Here is a 20,973-nt window from a genome sequence, read left to right on the forward strand (position 1 = left end):
CCACATACATGGGATTAGAGCTCTGGGAGAAAAAACACACACAGTGCAGAGATACTATAAAATAGAGGTATTTCTCTTTTACCTTCATTCCTGTAGTAGCCAAGAGACTACCAAGAACCTTACTATGTGGGCAGCTTAATTATTTCCATCTTGCAGATGAGGAAACATGGTGAGCTGATTTGTCCAAAATCATAACAATGCAACATCTGTAATGGAACCAAAAATGGCGTCCAGACTTCCTGATTTCATAGAATAGTAGGGTTGGAAGGGGCCTATAAGACCATCGAGTCCAACCTGAAGTGAACATCCATGCTTTACTATGTGCACCTACATATCAAGGCATGATATGCCTTGATATGTAGGTGCTCACATTTATAATAGTCCTATTCAGGTGTCTTTGTTTTCTCCATGCTAACAACACTGCATGGAGGAGAAGCAGCAATGAGTGTGCCTGCCTCGCCCTCTCTGTTGGCATCCCTGGGACCTTCCATGAGCTGGAGAGTGACCATGTGCAGCAGGGTGCATATGTAGCCTACATGACTAGAGCAGGCTCCCCACTGCAGGCAGTCCCTCTCCAATCGTGGAGCCAGCTGCTCATCCCCACTTTCACTCCACATGATTAACCTCATGTGGAGAAACCTGAATAGGACTAAAATAAATGTGGGAAAGAATCCCTAAGGGAACTGTATATGAAATCACGAATTCTGATACGTACACATGAGAAGGCAGACATGAGCACACATTTGCCTAGAAAATATGTGCATTCACTAAAAATCTGCAGGTTATTGCAGAGACCATTCATTTTCCTTGGGGAAACAGCATTATGTGTTAACCTGTCAATGTCATATGATACATACCTCTTAAGCAGAAGTGTATTTTTATGTTGCATTAATGCTGAAATAAACCAAAAAGTATCCCTGGATCACCAGACTTACCCTTCCTCTCTCAAATTTGACTAAAATTGAGAATTTTTAGTAATTTGTGTGGAAGCAAAATATGGAGGAGAGACAATCCTTTTCCTATGAGGAAATATATTAAAGCTGTGGGCCTTACCTGCCATCTCTGTCAGATCTAATTATGTATCATGGGAGAGAAGGGGACTTCAGCAAGAAATACAGATCCATGAGTGCATCTGGTACAGCAGAGATCAGTTATTATATTAGGCTAGACTGAAGTGCTGGATCCAGGCACCTCTGAACTTGGGAGAAGAGCCAGATTCCAAGACTTGGTAGAGATCAACGTACAGGCACTCTCCACAGCTGTTGCTGCACACCAAATACCAGTGATCTACCATTGCTGAGAAAGATGGCTTTCAAGGTGACTGAGTACACTTCCCTCCCAGCCACAAAGAGCACAGTGTTAATTAGAGTTTTGCCACAGGAATTAGTAGTAATTTATTTTAAGATTAAGGTACAATTATCCATTGCAAAAAGTAACAAAGGAGAGGTTGGATCCAGATTTAAGCTAGGTCAACTCCGCTGGTAGAAGTGGACTTCTCCATGCCCCCTTCCCATGGTACCTCATCCAGTCCCCTGAAAATGCTACACAGAGAGTCATGGGACCTTGCTGGATAGAGTGAGCTGTGGTGTGTGTGTCGGGGAGGGGAATCCCCAAAAATCATATGGAGAGATCTGCTGTGAGCAGAGCCCTTCCTCTCGAGGAAGGCAGATCCTGGATCGAAGTAGTGGATTTTACATAACTAGATCAGGCATGAACAAAAAGGAACTTGAAGGTAAGCTCTAGGCAGCTCCTATAGCCTAATAACTCAGAGCACAGCAAGTCACAAAGACTGCCTGCCTCTGTAACACCTCTACACCTTCTGGGCTAACGTAAAATACATCTTTTTCTTTTGGCAGATTCCTTTTGGAGTTTAATATATCTAGCTTCTGGCACATAGACAACCTGGCAGATGGTGAGTATGCAGGATTACAGCCAGCACACAGCCACCAGGCTTGGATGAAGGAGTTGCACATAGTAATGCAATTTAGTACCATCCAAAGGCATCATCACCCTGCTGACACTGAGAACATAGTCTCCAGGTTCCATGTCACCTGTATACAGATCCACTGGAATTTACTGGCAAGGTTTAATGTCACTGGCTAGCGTGGCAGCTCAGTCTGTGGTAAGGTATCACACAGGGTAGTTGAAAGACCATTTATAAATATCTGCTGAAGCAGTTCATCAGTTCCATTTGCCTACCACCTTTGGGCATTTTGGCTGGAACATGCAGGAGAGTGTCAGTGATAAGACACTTAAAGTTGATGGTATTTTGCCTAAAACAGGGTATTTTTGCTAAAGCATATGATCTAGAGATGATATGTCTGAGCTGGTTTCACTTGGTCTGGGAGCTCTTAAAATTATGAAAAATGCACCTTTCATTTTTTAAAGGATACAACGTGAGTTCTCCTGATTGCAGAGATCATTTTGAAAAGTGAATGGCAATACATGCTAAAACTAGAAAAACAGAGACTAACTTTTAAGAAGTCTCTATCCACTGAACTTCCCAAGTACTATTAATTTTAAGTACATACAAAAATTGGCAGTAACAATTTCAAAACAACAAGTTCATACAACAAATTTAACACATGATACTTCCCCCTAGGGCTTGGCAACCCTCATATTAATCACATCGATTATGTTATTTACATGTGTTTTAAACAAGCAGGATAGTTGTGTCCCTTCAGTTCAGGGTGTACCTCCATTATAGTACTTTATTCTGAAAACATTGCCCACTCCTGAACTGCAAGAGTGTGCTACTTGAAGCTTTCTGTTTCAAACAAGCCAGCCTTCTTGAAGTATATCACATACACCTCACATAGGCTTACAGAAGCCCTTCTCTGAGGAAAATAATCAGGACAGCATTGAAAATAGACAACCAAATATCTCCCATGAAACAGCAGTTTGGTTAACTGTAAGGCAGTTGAATTTTTAACTTTAATGGATGTGTAGTCTTCCACCTGTCATTGCTGTCCAGATACTTCATCATGTCACCATCATGTCATTCTTTCTCTTTGTTTCTTCATGTACTACTGCTTTCATTCATGTGTCTTCACAATGACATTGTGCCACCATCTTGTGAACATGTCATCATGGATCCATCCATCTTCATCATATCTTATGTCATGTGACCTACACAGCCAAGTCTGTTTTCCATCATGGTAAGTAGAATTGTCAAAATACAGCCAAAAAAAGCTCATTCTTTTGGAAACAGGAGAACATCCATAACAAATTTGTGCAGAAACTTTGGAATGACATTTCCCACTTCATAGCTGTTTAGCTTCTAGAGTATTTTTTTATTTGTAGAATGTATTACCTACCCTTCATTATAAGATATAAAGTCCCAAAGTGGGGTACAAAACCAATAGAGTGAAATCATAGAAACATTGACTGATAAAATAGTCAATGGGGAGAACAGTAACACAGATAAATAACAGTTTACAAGACTGTCCAGGTAGAAAGAGAGCTGATGGTAGTTATGACTGTCCAGCTGGAAACAGACATGTAACTATTTTTTAATTATCATGCTACCACTTGCTACAAGATTAGTATACTTCATGACAAAGTTTCTATACTTGCCATTCCAGTTGTGACCCTGAACATAAAGATATTCATAGTTGCAGGGATGGACATGTAGAATGTGCATACAGCAGCATCCTGGGCAAAGCAAGTGGGTTCTCCCACAAAAGTCTTGTTAAAATGAATGAAGGTTGCATGGCAGCAGAGGATTACTCTCCATATCAACTCAGATAATGGAAGACTGGATAATGGGAAAGGAGTGGAAGGTGGGGATTCTGCTATACACTGTAAAGATGAATCTTCTGTTGATCTTTGCATGTCTTGCCCCTACAGTAATAATCATATATTCCAGCAAACTCAGTCCATTATAAAAAGGAGCAAATCAGTATTTGAAAAGCTGCAAGATTCTTTCCGTGGGTTTTCCAATGTTCCATCCATTATATTTTTCCTAAATATATCTATACATTACTTGAATGTATGGACCTTCCTAGAGTGCTGTTCATCTGCAATCTTATGCAATCTTATCATATCACAACTGACCAGCGGATAGATGGGATGTAAAGGTGATGTCAATATCTGAGCAACTCCCATTAATATATTTATAGAGGACTAAGGACTTGTGCAGACATCATCTTTTACTCCCCAGTTGCTGTACCAAGGGGCAACATACATTTGTTTAGGTGGCTCCATAGGTGGTGGCTAGAGATAATTTTCTAGAGGTGGGCAAGAATCTTCCAGCGGGTAACCACAGCCTGTTTGCAATGTAATGTGGAGGTAGGGGGAAATTCCAACTGGAATGGAAAATTCTGGAAAAATGTAATATTGACAAAATTTCAATTGGAAATTCTGGAAAAATGTAAAATTGATAAAATTACAATTGGAAATTCTGGAAAAATGTAAAATTGACAAAATTACAATTGGAAATTCTGGAAAAATGTAATATTGATATAAACCCATATGTCCAGCGGGGGGGGGGGAATCTTCACAAAAATGGACTGAGAAGCACATTTGGAGTATTACCTGGATTTTCATGGAATCGGCTTTGATCCATCAGGAACACATGAAGCAAGATAAGTTGAGCATAGCGTACCTTTAAAATCTGGTTCTCAGCGCTTGAAAGGAACATACTTCCCAGTGAGGTGGGGGAAGTAGAACTGAATGTCATCAAACTGGGAGGGGCTGCTCAGCTGATGAGATAGTCTTGTTCCCCACCCCTGTCCAGGCTTCCCGCTGCTATTACATTATTATGAATGGAGAGAAACTAATTTTCCCATGTGTGCAGATTTCCCTGAAGAAACCAAAATCCCCAGTTCTCCAGGGCAGCATCTGAAGGCTCCTGAGAGCTCCCCACCCCAATTTCGCTGCATCCCAGCAATCTGCTGCAGAGTTATTGTTCCCACCCCATTTTTCCCAGATGTGTGACCTTTTGGCTATTTCTTCCAATGCCCCCTTCCAACACCCTTTCTCCTTCTCCCTGCTGGCAATGAGAAGCTCCCCCCATGAGAAGTTCCTGGAAAGTTTAACTGCAATAAAGCTATAAAGCAGAGAAGGGACTTTACATAACAACAGAGAAACTACAGCACATCAAGGAAGTACAACATAGCTAGAAAACACTTGAGGGTGAGTTACTAAAGTTAACCTTTAACCCTTTCACTGCAGGGGAATGAGATTTATTTCTTACTTCTGAGTAAACACACACAGAAGGGGGGATATGTTAAAGATTACAAGCAGGCTACCTAAGGTGACTGAGTGTCCCCACTACTGCAGTAATGTGAGAAGTTGCTGCTGCACTCCTGGGGATTTTCTCAATGGGAATGGGAAAAACTACTTCCTTTGGGGAAACAAGAGGGATCCCACCCCCTTGACCACATCACTGCTAAGTCACAGAGACACACCCATGATTTCATGCAGGGGGACATGGCATGCTGTGGTAAAACTGCCAGAGAGCTGCTTTCAGTAAAAAAAGAGTAAACGGAGTTTCAGAAAATGCGGCTTTTCAAGAGGGAAATGGCTGGTTGGCAGCGGACTGGTGATGATGTCATCTGTCACAAGGGAACTCAAACTGCTCTAACTTTGCACTAAATCACTCATGAAGACAGCCCCCTGGTTCTGGTCACCAGAGCTTCAGTCAACTTTCTTATAATTTATAATAGGGAAGCAGAAATTATTACAGGATAGCTGAATAAGCAGAGATGGTTCTTTTTCTCTTGCCTCCCCTTCATATAACTGCTACCATGGGTTATCTATATTAGGAAGAAATAAAGGGAGGGCTTTTACGTTGGTTAATGTGATATGCCTAACCAAGCTAAATGTTATTTTAACTCTCTGCATGGTTTACATTTTATCACCATGATTAGCTAGCTAAGTGATGTGTAGTTAAAAGACTAGACCTAAAAGAGTTGCAGAATGGTGTGACTTGAGTCCAAAGTTTCCTGGTCTACCACTGTGCCCTTGGGCAGAGAGAAAAACTATCTGAACATTTCCTGACAAGATTTAAAAAAATTATTTACATCTTGTTCCAAATAACAGCAATTACAAAAGCTTGTTTGGTTACAATTATTCTTAAGGCCACAGTATTTCGGACCTATGGGCACATGGCTTAGCAGTCTTTTTTTAGGGATGCAAACAAAACAGGGCTCAGTCAGAGTGGCATGCGCCCAGGGTCTTCTGCAATATCATAAAGGATGCAGAGGTGCAAATCTCGGATCATAAGGCCGGCTGCCTGCTTGGGCTGCCAAAATGTCTTTGGACTGCCCTGCTGACAATGAGTGTAACCTCCTGCAGTTCAAAACCACGTTCTGATATCTTTCCAGATCAATGTAATTTCTGCGATTTCCACCGCTTCAGCATACGATGCTTTCAAAAAAGTGTGTGGGGGTGTTTTTTTCCACTTTTGCTGCTGTTACACCAGTATTAAGTTTAGAGACATCCACGGCCTGAGGCTGGGGATGGGGGTGAAAAGCCCGTGCCCTAGACAAGGTGATGCCTGCACTGTGTCCTGCTCCATCATTAACAGCTGACCTGAATACCTTCCCTCTCCTCAGGCTCTAGTCTGTGCAGTCTTATTACTGTTACTACTGTGTAGAACGAGCTACTCAGTCTGTTTTGTGAAAATTCATCTCTGTTCTAGTTAAAGTACAGTTAACAGAGGAAAAGGATCCTGCATAAAATGGATCTCTATGACTTCCAGACCATATGATCTTAGGGACTGAAGCATGGGTTTTTAATAAAGATGGCCAGCATCCTGTGCACCTTCTCCTTTCCCTTATTCACAAGGCATCAGTGCAGTTCCAGGGAGCCAAATGTTTGATATGTAAATTGAGATGGTGATCAGGTCCTGAACATGTAACTACACAGCTGTAACTAGCAGCTTTTGTACTCTGGGATATTTTCTAAGGGGTGGAGGTTGCTTGTTTTTTTGCAGTAGGTAATATCGCCATTGCATACTATCTTAAGGTGCAATCCTATGCATGTTTAGACAAAAGGCCTACAACTGGGGCATGCTAGGGGTATGGGGCATGCTAGGGGTTGTAGGCTCTTTTTTTGTCTTAACATGCATAAGATTGTGCCCTTACGAGCTTGTCCGAGTAGGACTACGCTATGGTTGAGACTCCACGCTGTCCATCTTATTTATGTTACACTGTAGCCAAGATACACACACACCAACAGCTATTTAATTATCATTATTCATATCTACTGAGCTAGTGAACTGGGATGTCCAGGTTCAGATCTTGGCTAGCCATGAACTCAGTAGGTAGGCTTAGGCAAGCAAACCAAATGAAGGCAAGGGAGTAACGGAAAACATCAGGGTGGCATTTGCAGGCCTGGACAAATTCTTTCCTTATAGCCTGGAAGACTTACTTGAAATCTAGAAGGAAAAAAAAAAGGTGCTGTTTACAATGCTCATTGCACCATCTGGCAGAAATTTATTTCTGTTTTAATCCCAGTCTAGGGAGGTTGTGTTAAAATAGCCTGCTGCTTCCTTCATATTTGAAAGATTAGAGCAGGGAATCTGCTACGTGGTTATATTTTAGGGCCACATTGTGAAGAGTGTTTCAGACAAAGAAAAGTAATGGCATGTCTAGAGGAATGGGGTTGTGGGTGACTGGTGCACTGAGCAGAAAATCAGTCAATTGCAACCCATATTGGAGGTCAACATACCGTTACAATGATGGCAGCTCTAATACATACACAACAGGAAGAAACAAGAAACGGGGAGCATCCGCCCTCCCCCCCCACAGTAGTACTTGACAGACTTGCCACACAATGTTCATTTTGTGAGTGGTGACATTGCAAGTTTTGTATGAAGATTGCAGCATAGCCACTTTTATAATAGGCACACTCTTAGGCTCTCTTCACGCCTGAGTTTTTTAGCAGGATCGTTCTTTAATCACTGGTTTTCACGGGAACTTTAGATGACGCCGCTGCTCTCCTGCTGCTATCTCACAACTTCCACTACCTCTTTCCATGTTATCTGAGAATGGGGAAAACCTGGCATTTTCTGTGCTTGCGACTGAAATCACCATTTCCTCCCTCCTGTGTATTTCCCCTTTAGCGCTTTGTCCCGCTTTGTGTGGGCGTGTGCTAGGGGGTGTTGCTGGTCGGTGCTGAGTAACATTGTCATGGCAACAAATTGGTGGAAAGGGGGGGCAGGACACTGACTGGGCTTCCAGTGACCATTTCTGCCTCTTTCCTATTCCATTCCGAGATCACCTTGAACAAAGCAATGCTTACTTCTGAGTAAACTCGTTGGCTGTAAGGCTTTCCTTTCCTGGGAGTAAGTGCCATTGAAATCTGTGTGGCTTGCTTCTGAGCAGGCAGGAATAGGACTGCATCCCCTTCAACGCATTTACTTGGAACTTCCCCCTCCCATTGACTTCACTGACTGCTGCTTCTCCCTTTTGCTCACCAATTCGATGGGCTTTTTTCCTCCCAGGTGATGGGGAAGTCTCCCTTCCCAGCCACGCAGGAGAAAGGCTTGACAGTTAGGATTTCAATGCCTTTTCTCCTCCTCTGAATAAATTCATCATGCAGAGCTTGGAATGGTTATTTTTAATAGTTTCCTGTTTGGGTGTGGAGTCATTTTAGATAAGGCAGTAATGCTGACGGGGGTTTCCATAGTACTCTTTCCCACCTAGCCAGCCACTACCTCTTCTGCTAGTCCACCTTGCAGGGTTGTTGGGAAGCCAGAATAAGGGGGAAGAGCAACAAAGCGTAGGGGTGGGGAAGCAAGCTGGGTGTAATGAAGGTGTCCCCTGTGAAGTGGTCGCCTGGGGGGGCGGGGGCTGCAAGTCCATTTGTGGATTTCTTGCTTCTGTAGTTGGGAACCCGGAAATCGGTATACCTTTCAAACTCAGTAGTGCAAGCAATATAATGCATTTAATTCCATGACACACTGACATATTTGGCCGAGGACTAGCAGCACCCGCAACCTCGGGGTAAGCCACCGAGAAGACTCTCTCCCCCTTGTAGGATGGAAGGGACCAGTGCCCATATCTTGCTATCCAGATCACTAGAAGGGCTTGCAACTTCCCTCCTGCTGTGGAGGAGTGGAGGGATGGGGCGGAGCCATCAATCATGTTACAGCAACCAATGAGCAGGGGAGGGGAGCGGGCGTGGGGCCAGCAGCCTCATTCTGTCCTGACTGTTCGGTGCAGCTTGGCCCAGCGATGAAGAGATATAATGCGGAGGGATGCGCTGTGGGAGATGCCTGTATACAGGGCCAGTCTAAATCCCAGAAAGGATCAGAAATCAAAAGGAATGGTTTGTAGTGGGACAAAATGCCACGTGTGAAGAGAGCCTTAGTTTTATTTGGTGCCAGTGTGGTTAGAGTGTTGGATATAGACTGTGGAAGACCTGGGTTGAAGGCCCTGCTTGGCCCCACAGCTCGGAGGGTGCCTTTTGGTTAGTCACTTTCTCTCAGCCTAACCTCAATACAACAGGGTTGTTTTGAGGATAAATGGCAAGATCATGCATGCTACCTTGAGCTCCTTGGAAGGTGTGGCAGGCATGGGGGAATAAAAATCAGATACATTTTAAAAAACAGTTTCTGATATTTTTCACTGCTTCATCTCCTAGTGAGCGACACAGACTCTCAATAAAAGAAATGTCATGTGGCATTTGCAATATCTTTGACCCTCTCCATTGTCATTATATAAAAGAGTAAATGCCACAACTGCCTTTCTCCAGGAGGCTAGTGTGCAGCAAATGTCCATCAGTTCTTAGGCTAGCCTTTAGAGGGTGGTTGTAGAATAGCTGTTCCATGGTCATTATTCTCAAATGCAAGCTTCTGCTATAATTAAATGCAAGCTTCTGCTATAATATAACCCACTAGTTCCCTCACTGTCTTGACAGGTGATTTTCCCCCAGCAAACAAATCCACACCTTATCTCGGCCACCCCCAGGTCTAAGCTTTCCTTCAGAATGCTGCAGTGACATCTCTATGTTGACATGCAACATGTTTAAAGCATTGTTTTATAGTTAATTGTATTATATCAAGAAACATTTTATATGTATTTAATTAAAGGTTTGGATGTCACTTTTCCAAAAATAAAAATTGCTCACCCTCTTCTCCACAAATAAAAGTGTAGGAGGTTTTGATTCCAGATTGGCCAACTTTAAAAAGATGCTCTAGGATATTTTGTTTGTGTATTAAATATAGAAAATAAAAGGTTAGATTTCTTTCCACTACTGAATGAATGGGAGATTAATTATTGTTGCATTTATCTGTTGCTTTTTTACTAGTGAAATTATTTTAATGAGAGTTTAGGCACCTGCTTGGCATTGTGACTCTCTTGAAGTAGCATTAAAGCTCTCTTTCTCAAGTTCGTCCCACAGCCTGGGAACAGCCACCAAGAAGGCCTGTTGGTAGTAGAACCAACAGAGGGGCTTCTCTTGAGGTTCTTAAAACCCAGGCAGGCTCATAATGGTAGAATGAGGTCTTTCAAATAGCCTAATCTCAAGCAATGTCGGGCTTTATAAGTTATAACCAGCACTTTGAATTTTGCCCAGAAATGGACTGACTGGTAGCTAGTGAAGCTGTTGTAACAAGAGAGTCATATGCTCCCTATAGCTGGCCTCAGTCAATTGTCTGGTCAGAGCATTCTGGACTAGCTGAATGTTCCAAACACTTTTCAGAGGCAGTCCTACATGGAGCACATTATAGTAGTCCAAACAGATGTAACAAAGGCATGTGTCACTGTGGTGAGATGTGTCATCTCCAGGAATGGGCAGTGTATTGTTTATTTATTACATTTATATCCTGCCTTTTTTCCGCCAAGGAACTCAAGGCGGCGTACATACTCCTCCTCCTCCTCTCCACTTTATCCTCACAACAACAACCCTGTGAGGTGGGTTGGGCTGAGAGTCTGTGACTGGCCCAAAGTCACCCAGTGAGCTTCCACAGCCGAGCGGGGACTAGAACCCGGATCTCCCGACTCCCATTCCAGCACTCTAGCCACTACACCACACTAGCCTTAGCTGTGCGAACGTACTGCTGGCCACTACTAAAACCTGGGCATCTAGGTTCAGGGCTGAATCCAGAGGTTCACCCAAACCGTGAACCTGAGTCTTCAAGGAGAATGTAACCCCATTCAGCACAGGTTGAATCCCTATTCTCCGATTTACCTTTTGACTGACCAGGAGCACCTCTGAATAATTGACACTGAATTCTCGCTTACCAATTGTTCTTGATGTTAACCCCGTCTATAGTTGTGACTTTCTAATAATGAACTCCCTGTCACCGATAGCTACATACATTCCACTTCCAGGACCAGGACACCCTCACAGACTGGGTCTCCCACACCACCTAGTGGCTCTTGCTAGCTATGCACTTTGGGAGCTAATGTCATTCTGTTGCTCTCTCTCTCTCTCTCTCTGCTCTTTTATTTCTCTTGCCTGATTTTCTCACTGTGCCTCTTTTACCTCATGCCAGCTCACAAGCATAAGAAGCATGACACGCTGCAGCCCTGTGATACAGAATACCCAGTATTTGTGTATGAGCCTGCCATCAAAGAGACCAATGGGATCATTGAATGTGGAGACTGTCAGAAGTAAGATTTTTTTTCCTATACAAATAAGTAAAATTTCCAATGTAATATTTAGTAGGGTTGCAGTCTGAAGCATTTCCCAAGGGTGCTGCTATCAATGTAGGGCTAAGACCATGAGCCAGTAAGTCCTGGCTTCATTTCTCACTCAGCTCAACCAGGAACTCAGTGAGTAACCTTCAGCAAACTACCTTCTCTTTCTCAGTCCCCACCTCAGCCCAATATATCATGCAGAGATAACCATATTGGCCTGAAAAGTGAAAATATTGAAGGCACAATCACAAAGCTTAAATGAAAGTGCCTTGAGCACTACAGAAGGTTTCAGGTTGATACTGTAGAGCGGACTGGTGGGCTAAATTCCTGATCCCTTTCAGGAATCTTTTTGCTGTGGGATGTGAGAACATGGAATGTTATCAGGTGTGATGCATAGAGACCACATAGCTGGTTACATTAAACCCTCCTGGGCCAGATGAATGACATGTCAAGATGCTGAAGGAGCTTGCAGCCATTATTTCAGAGCAGTTTTGTGTAAGTGTGGAGAATGGATGAGGGGCTGGAAGCCTGGAGATGGGCAAATGTTGTCCTTACCTTCAAAAAGAGAGAAAAGCAGATCCAAGAAAATACTGACTGGTCAGCCTGACATCGTTATTGAGCAAAATTCTAGAACAGATTATTAAGTGGGCTGTTTGTGAGCACTGAAAAAAGAATGCATTGATTACTAGGGTCAAGTTTATCAAGAATACATCATGCCAGACAGTCCTTATTTCCTTTTTTATAGAGTTACTAGTTTGGTAGATCAATAGTATATCGGGACATAGTATATCTTGTTTCAGCAAAGTCTTGTTTGACAAGATGGTGAAATATAGGCTGGACAATACTACTGTTAGGTGGACCCATAGCTCATTTGAACAACTATATCAAACAATTGCTTATTAATGGCTCTGCATTAACATGGGAAGGAGGTCTTGAGTGGAGTGCCACAGGGCTCTGTCCTAAGCCCTGAGCTGTTCAACATTTTTTATAAATGACCCGGACGAAGGAGTAGAAGAGATGCTTATCAAATTTGCAAATGACAAGAAGCTGGAAGCAGTAGCTAACATCACAGAAGACAGAATCAAGATTCAAAATGACCTTGACAGGCTGGAAGGCAGGGCCAAAACCAACCCGATAAAATTCAAGAGAGAAAAATGTAAAGTCCTGAATTCAGGTACACAGAAATCAAAGGCCTAAGTACAAGATGACAGAGACCTGGCTTGGCAGCAGTTCATGTGAAAAGCATTTAAGGTGTCTAAGGGCACAATCCTGTGCATGTTTCGACAGAAAAAAGTCTACAACTCCCAGCATTCCACAGCCAGCATGTCTAGCTGAGGAATGCTGGGACTTGTAGGACTTTTTATGTTGAAACATGCATAGGTTTGTGCCCTTTGTTGATCATAAGTGGAACATGAGGCTACAGTATGATGCAACTGAAAAACAAGGTACCGCATTCTGAGTTGCATAAACAGAAACATAGCATCCAGATCATGAGAAGTAACCATTCCTCTCTACTCTGTGCTGGTCGAGCTTGATCTGGAGTACTGTGTCCAGGTTTGAGTGCTACATTTTAAGGACATAGACAAACTGGAGATGGGTCTGGAAACTAAATCCTATAAGAAATTATTGAAAGCTGGACAGCATTAAGGACAATATTAAGGGGGGGCATGATATAGTCTTCAAGTATCTGAAATGTTGTCACACAGAAGATAGAGCAGACTTGTTCTCATTTGTTCCAGAGGGCAGGACTAGAATCAATGGATGGAAATGGCAGGAAAGCAGATTTTGCCTAACAGCCTGCCTTGGGAGGTGGTGGGCTCTCTTTCACTGGAGGTGTTTCAGCAGGGGCTGAATGGCCATCTATCAGGGATGCTGCATTGCAGATTCTGCACTGACTAGGGGGTTGGACTAGATGACTTCCACAGTCCCTTCCAACTCTAGGACTCTGTGCTTTTTGGTAGTAATCATGCAGAGAATGTTTTAATGAGGCCAGCCCTGAGATTATGCGCATGAAATACTTCCGGTATTATTAATAGAAAATGTTCCTCATAAATACATTACCTATGCAAGTTGCTTTTAGAAAATTAATTTAGCTCAGGCCAAGTTCCCAGGTAGTTGACATTGGCAGGATGATCTTCAAACAAGTTGCAGATATGACCAATGGAATGAAATAAAGGGACAGGCATCGATCCAAGAACTAAACCCGGAGTGCCAAATATTAAGATGGAATACTTCAATCCATGAAGCACTCGCCACCCACAAGCTCCCAGCAGAGGGCAGTAAAGCACTGTAGCTCTCTCTGGCTGCAGGCTGCAGCCAGGCAATTGTAGGGTACATGGGACTTCATAGTCATGTTTGAATATAATTCCTGTGCAGAGTTGTGCGCAGGGTTCATCACATATGCATATGACTTAATACACAGATTCATCCTTTACAGTATCTTCGACACACACCCTAAATCTCCAAAGCTGCCTTGACACTTAACTATAGTCTAATTAAGACAATGGGCATTGATGGATGGATGGATGGATGGATGTGTCCCTGTGTGCACACACGTAATTAGGTCTTCCGCATACACTTGTGCGCACTTTTTTTTGCCCATTAGTATGTGCATAAATCATCATGCTTACAATATAGAGTCTGTTGGAGAGAAACACACTAAAACCCACAACCTATGAACTGTAGGTAGACATGCTTACTTACATGCGCATACAGATGAAGCTGCATTCCCAGAGACAGGTGTCACATGAATTTGTTTATAAACACATAATAATTGTTCTATAATATTAATTGCTTAGTCCACCATACTTCAAGATTTCTCTCCCCGCCACCCCCGTCCCCTTTATAACCACAGTTCAGGTTTCACAAGAAAAATATTTGCGTTTTGAAGCTTGGCAGTCTTCAACTCAGTTCTGAGTTACCTAAAACATCACTGAATTCATTTATTAACTAAACATTTTTCCGCCTTTATCTCCTTTCCCTATGCTTTCTTCCCTGCTCTTCCTATTCCTTGAACCCAGGTCAAACTTGTTAGGTGGTGAGGGAAGGGACAACTGTTTTAAAATATATACATACATACATATGTTTTTCTGAACACTGGGCCGGGGGGGGGGGGGGCTCTTCTCACCTCTACAGGATGTTTGTGGTGCAGCAAATTAGCAACAGCAACCTCCTCCTCCTGGTTACAGATGCTGTCTGCGACTGCAGTATCTTCCCACCTGTTCTACTGCAACCTAAAGAAGTTGAATATATCCTTCTTTCTGCTGGGAAAGACTCTGCTGGACTCTACACTTCCTTTGGTCACATGTTCCAACAGTTAATTAGTATAGATACAGAGGGCTTGCTTTGGCAGCTCTTGGGGGAAGGAGGAATACTTCCTCCCTTCTAATGAAAAGTATTAATTTTGTCCCTCTTACCTTCAGAACCTGTATCAATTGAGACACCCATCTAGCAGGAATGCAGGCTGACTGGAGTGCGGAGTCGAAGATTTGCCTCCACTGCCCTCCTGCCCTGCGTTAGACACTTGGTAGCCTCCGAGTTCAGAGGCTACCAGGTATCCACATACGATTGGGCCTTAAGAAAATTAGTGGGTGGCTACGTGAGAATAATATGGAAGCTTCTTTATGATCACATTATTAGCAGTGAAAGAGAATGTAACAAATCTAAGATTAACTAAAAAGATTGCAACTGGCAAAGCTGGCACTACACCTGCAGCAAACAAGATAGCAAATTGAGCTCCTAGTGTTGTTTGGTTAATGTGGCTTCTCCTCAGCACCCCCCTGCACTTGACTTGAATGCAAAAAGCTAAGCTAAAGCATCCTTTGTTTGTCTAGGCACGTGAAGAATTAAACTTGGCACCTATGTAGTTACATGAAAACGCTAAAGAGAAAAAACCAATGTCTAAAAATGTAAATGGAGGGAGCAATCCTATGGCCGCTAGACAGTGTCTAGATGGCTGTAGGATTTTTTGATTTCTGGGAACCAATCTTGGAGCCAGGGCTCTGAGCTGGGCTCCCAGAAACCTCACTCTCCGCCCCCTCCGCCTCATAGGCAGCATGGTTCATTCCTATCTCCATGCTCATAAGCGCAGTGCGGAATAGGTGAAATGGGGGCATTCCTGGGGCCGGGGTGGGGGAGGAGACTGCGGAAGCACCTTTACATACCCCTGTGCTGTCAGGCATCCGCCCCCCCCCCCCAACACAACCTGGCTAGACAGCCGAAATCACAGGGCAGCCAGTGCGCGGAGGAGAGGTTTAAATTATTTGCAAGTTAAAGTATAAAGTGTAAAAAGGTCCACAGTTACCCAAATGTTTGGGTCCAGTGAAAATCAGAGGCGAAGCGGTGGGAGAGTGAAATGAAGCTGAACTTTTACTGCCGGCACTTTTATACACTTGTTCTGGACGGTGATAGGGGCCCCAATGAGTGGTGAGATAGCCATCTTCCAATCAAAATTGAGGTGCATGCATGGTGAGACCACCCAGTCATCAGTCAGAAGCAACGTTCCTATCCCCCAACAGTCTCACATTTTAGGTCCATGTGTTTTGGGAACATTTCTGGCACTATTATTAACAGGCTAACATAAGCCTTTTCTAAAACTTCATCGAAGGTCTGCCAACGTGGCGTGTTGCTTTGATTGAGGTGTTCCTCCCTGGTACATATTCCTTGAATTTACCTACGGTCATCCACGCCATTTACACCTCTTTTAACCATTCCTCCTGCTTATTGTTGTGGCTCCCCAGACCAAGAGGCGTTAATTGGAAGACATCTTAGCATCCCTTATTAGTGCAGGTGCGCTACATGAGCTACTTGGCAAACACTGTTCTTTCTAACTGGTGTCTGAGCGTGTGTCAGCAATACCTTTCTCTGTTAACAACAGTTTTGCTCATCATGACCCTGTCATTGCTCTACAAAAAGCCATTTGCAAAAGGCGGTTGCATTTTTTCCCTTTTCTTATCTAAATCAGCAGCTCTGTGACGATTCTAAACCCGCAGGTCTATGCAGGTTTAGATGCACAGTTAGTTGCATTAGCATCTGCAACAATGGAAGCCTAGTAAAGGAAAGAACCACAGTTCAGTGGTAGAGTACATGCATTGTATGTAGAAGGGCCCACATTCAATCCCTGGCATCTCCAGGTAGGGCCGAGAAAGATTCCCGATTCTTGTCCACTCCACTCAGCGTGGCTATTGCTGAGAGAGCTGGAGCAATGTATAAATTAGCTTCCTAGGCCTTTAAGATGGTACAGTAAGATACTCCATATTTTATTTCCAATGTCAGGGCCGAACTACTTATGTTAAAACACATCTTCACATGTCTGTGTGTGTGTGTTTTTTTAACTAGCAATGTTGAATCAGGACTATGGCATGGAAAAGATTTTCATTTAGACTGTTATTGAAGGGGAGGGATAAGCCTGACCACACTCCCTATCTGGATCAGCCCCCCCCCCCCATAAAATCTGAATAACAACACATGGAAATACAAAGATTTGATCTAACGGCAAGTTTGGTCCTCAGTGAGCAAACTTTAGCCCTGCAGCTAAGACAACAATACAGAAAGCAACATGCAGACTGTCACCCCAAGCGAGCGAAAGCTAGCTTTTACCAACTTAAGTCCCTTTTTTTTCCTGTAAGGCTTGCCTCAGCTGGACTGGGGCTTACTAAGTGTGATGACTAGGCATGAGAGCACCCAGGGTTTGCAGCCACCTATGATGGCTCCAATCCAAAGTCATAATGTAATCAACGGGGCAAATCTGTTGTGTTGTGACTAACTTAAATCCTACTGAAACTTGATGGGACTTAAGTAGCATTTGTCTTCAATCATGTCTGCAAACCACAACTGATCTCCATTGCAACCACTCACATTATAGGTGTGACATAAACATTTGAGAGACCTTTTGCCTGTGACAGCACCATGCACCACTTCCTGTTTAGCTTTAGTGCACGCAGTACAAATGTATCTGCACAGGCACTTGTGTATCCTTAGTTGAAAAGGGGAACTCTTGGGCAACACAGCTCAAGTCTGCCCTCACAGATAGGCATATTTTAAAGATCAGCTGTTTATAATTTCTCCCTTTCCCCAAAACTGTTATCAACCTTAACAGCAATGCACATAATGCTTCAGTGAAGTGCGACAGGATGCGCTCCCAGAAACTGAGACGCCGACCAGACACCTGCCATGCGTTCCATCCTGAGGTAGGAGAGGAAAGGGTCTGTTGCATCTGACAAAGTGGGCTCTGCCTCACAGCAGCCACAATAATGTGCTAGCATAAGTAAAATAGGATACTTTGTGTGTGGAAACATTGGTTAGGTATTACTCTTTTCGAACCAGGACTTGGCTGCCTCACTTGATGCTCACCAATGCAGAAATCCTGAAAGTGGGACAAAGCCCACAGCTGTTCACTGTATTATATGCAGCAGCTGTGCACATGTAATGCGTATGCCCAGTGTTACTTTTAGCATGGTAGGTACACATAGGAACACACATTCTACGCATACAAGATTTCTACATATGAATTGGCAACTCACCAAGAGGTGGATTTAGATTTCCATTTATCATCGAGAAGTCTCAATTACGACCCAGCTTAAAATCAAACTATGTCATCAAACTGTGTTGTATTTTTGTTGCCTTTTATATTACATTCTGTAAATAAAGTTAAGAGTAATAACTCTTAACAATTCCAGTTTAACACTACCTTAAGAAGAAACTGCATTTCTTTATAAAAACATGGCCACAACGTCCTGGCACGTGACTTCTTAAAAGTCTTTTCTTGCTTATCTGAATTAACTTGCCAAGGAGCCAACCCTTTGTAAGAATTACCAGCTTATGGTAGAAGCGCAGCAATTGTGAAGCATGCCTGGTATGTTGTTACTATACCTTGGGGGCTTCTGGACAGGGGGCTCCTATTACTAGCAGTCAAAAGGCATGCAGTTATCCCATCTGTTCTACCTTAAGAGATTTTTTGGGGTAAGGAAAAAAGAGGTGGGAAAACACAGGCGGCTTATAATTTCAAGATGACATCTAGAACCCCACCCCGCAAATCAAATTCTATGAAAGAGGCAATGCGATTGGACGATAAAAGCTTCACCTGGAAGCACCCTTGCTTTGGATAATTTAATTTTGAAATATTGTTCCCTCTCCTCCTCATTGCCTTAATACTGTTGGGTACCTTCTGGCACTGCTGTCTTCTTTATGCACTATTATTCAAATGTATCTCTGTCAGGCTTGCTAACCACCTGCAGCTCTCCCTTTTTTTCAGGAAAATGCCCAGGACTGTGGAGGAGCTGCAGAGATTTCAGCCTCGTTGATCCTGCACCTTCTTCCCTTGGGAACCACAACTCTCCTCCTGCAGTGACAAAATCCATCGTAATCCTTACTTCGAGCCAGAGTAGCACAGGGCCAGGCATTCTGAAGATGCCCCCACTTGGGCACTTAGTCAGCTGCACATGTGGACAAAACAGCAGGGGCCCAGTCACCGCTTGGACTGCACTGCTCCCAGAAGAGGTCTTGGCTTCTTTTCCTCAAGGAGTGTGCAACTCAGATTGGGGGGCACTGTAGCTATGGCCCAAACGATGATCAACCTCGCAGCTGATGATTCCCGCCCCTTAACGCAGTAGCTTCCCCCACTGCAGAAGGGGATCCGCAGACTTTGTTAGTGCTATCGATGAAATGTAGGCTTCTCGTTACCATCTCCTAAGTAACAACAGAAGCCTGCATAATACCGCTGAGGAGTATCTCACCCTGTTGGAGGCACTGGACAGATTTTACCTGTGAAGTAGAAATGTTTCAGTTTGGACACCAGCTTTATAGGTGTCAAGGAACTGGAGAACAAGGCTGCCAAGGCAGGGAGCAGGGGGAACTTGCTGCAGGTGCTGATTCTCCAATCACTGCATCAGTGTGATTGGTATCAGTGGCTTCAGCCAGTGGCTCCAGCCAGTGGCTCCCTGCCACTCTACCTCTTGGAAACATGAGCCGCCCCTCCAGGACTGATACAGCTGTGCTGTGGAACAGCTGATACAGACAATGGTTTGAGGCACCAATTTGGTGTGAAATAGCTCTCTCTTTCAGTGGTTGCATTTTCCAGCCTGGGCTTAGCAATATTCCTTGAATCCACATTTCTCAAACCTCCTCTGTTTCATAAAATCAGGGAAGGAAGTTTAGAATGGGGGAGGAGCCCTATTTTTCTTGTGTAATCACAAAATTATCACCTTCAAACATGGCCAGACTGATCTTACACATTATGACACATAATAGCTTTGGCAGTTACTACAATTTACCACTAGACTGTTTGGGGAGCCTATAGATACACAAAAATTAGGATGCAGTCCAGATTTAATGTGGCAGGGTGATTGTGAACTTCCAGTAGCCAATTTATTCTAAAGTGTATTTTATCAGACAACTTGATAGTCGCATGGATGGGCAAGCTGTATAATGAAGTATTGAATAGTTAACGAGGGGATTACAAATACCCAAAGAGGTACACCAATAAGATGTGGAATTTCTCTCAACTGTTGAAAACCATTTTGCCTTATGGAAGAAGCTATGGGCAAAATTTTCACCACGCTTTGATTTAGTTTTCTTGGATCTGGTCCCTAGGAGTCTAAGTACCAGGTTTGGACCACAGGCCAAAAACCAGACAGCCAAGTAGCAGGGTACTCTTACCATAAGACTCTCAAAACTGGAGTCAGGTTGGATATTCCCCTCAAAAAGATCTGTTAGGATGGAAGCCATATTCCTACAGTGCAACAACAAAAAGGCTGGAATGCATTTTCTTGACAGTATTAATATTTCAATAAGCAAATCCTCAAAAGAAATGTGTGAGAGTAAAGGTTGGTTTTGTTTTTTTGTAAAGTTTGTCATATTTTTTAAAATATGGCATTTTCACTACACATTTCATGTTTCTTGGGTCCTGGCTATTGTACGAAATGTGGCACAAAAGTCCATACACAACTTGTAGCTAAAGTATGCCCCTCTCCCCAAAGAGGAACATTTATTTCAATGCCTACACATGTTGGTTAAGCAGATATGCTTAAGTTGCATTTCAAACAGTGGATTATATACTACAACTCTTTACTCCACCCAAACATGTCTGGTATAAATTTCTTGCCACCTCACCCATTGTTGAGACAATGTAACCTTGTAATGCCTCTACAGGCAGGTAAAGAAGCTAGGTTCCACAATCACTTGTCCTCAGCAACACTACAGTGTTGGATGCTCACTGGGGTTTTAGTGTCACTACTATTTGAGACAGACATATGGCAGACAGACAGACAGACAGACAGACAGACGCATCATTATATGGGCTTAACCTGCAGTGTAGCTTGGTCATATTATCTTAAGTGGTTGGGAAGACCACCAAGATATTGAAAACAGATTCAAAGGAACA

General features: G+C 43.3%; 1 protein-coding gene across 1 annotated transcript in view; it reads left to right on the top strand.

Annotated features, from left to right (window-relative positions):
• The window catches only part of CACNA2D4 (calcium voltage-gated channel auxiliary subunit alpha2delta 4), a 204,852-nt gene extending 184,418 nt beyond the window's left edge, over positions 1-20,434 (top strand). The window contains exons 35-40 of the mRNA XM_084809309.1: positions 1,857-1,912; positions 3,138-3,158; positions 11,450-11,567; positions 14,730-14,842; positions 17,700-17,782; positions 18,847-20,434. Coding sequence (XP_084665435.1) covers positions 1,857-1,912; positions 3,138-3,158; positions 11,450-11,567; positions 14,730-14,842; positions 17,700-17,782; positions 18,847-18,942 — 487 coding nt within the window. The 3' untranslated portion in view covers positions 18,943-20,434. The remainder of the gene's footprint in view (positions 1-1,856; positions 1,913-3,137; positions 3,159-11,449; positions 11,568-14,729; positions 14,843-17,699; positions 17,783-18,846) is intronic.
• The last annotated feature ends 539 nt before the right edge of the window (positions 20,435-20,973 follow it).

Source organism: Heloderma suspectum, chromosome 7 (assembly GCF_057233095.1).
Source record: "Heloderma suspectum isolate Gila_16-S chromosome 7, 16-S_ref, whole genome shotgun sequence".
Classification (NCBI taxonomy): Eukaryota; Metazoa; Chordata; class Lepidosauria; order Squamata; family Helodermatidae; genus Heloderma; species Heloderma suspectum.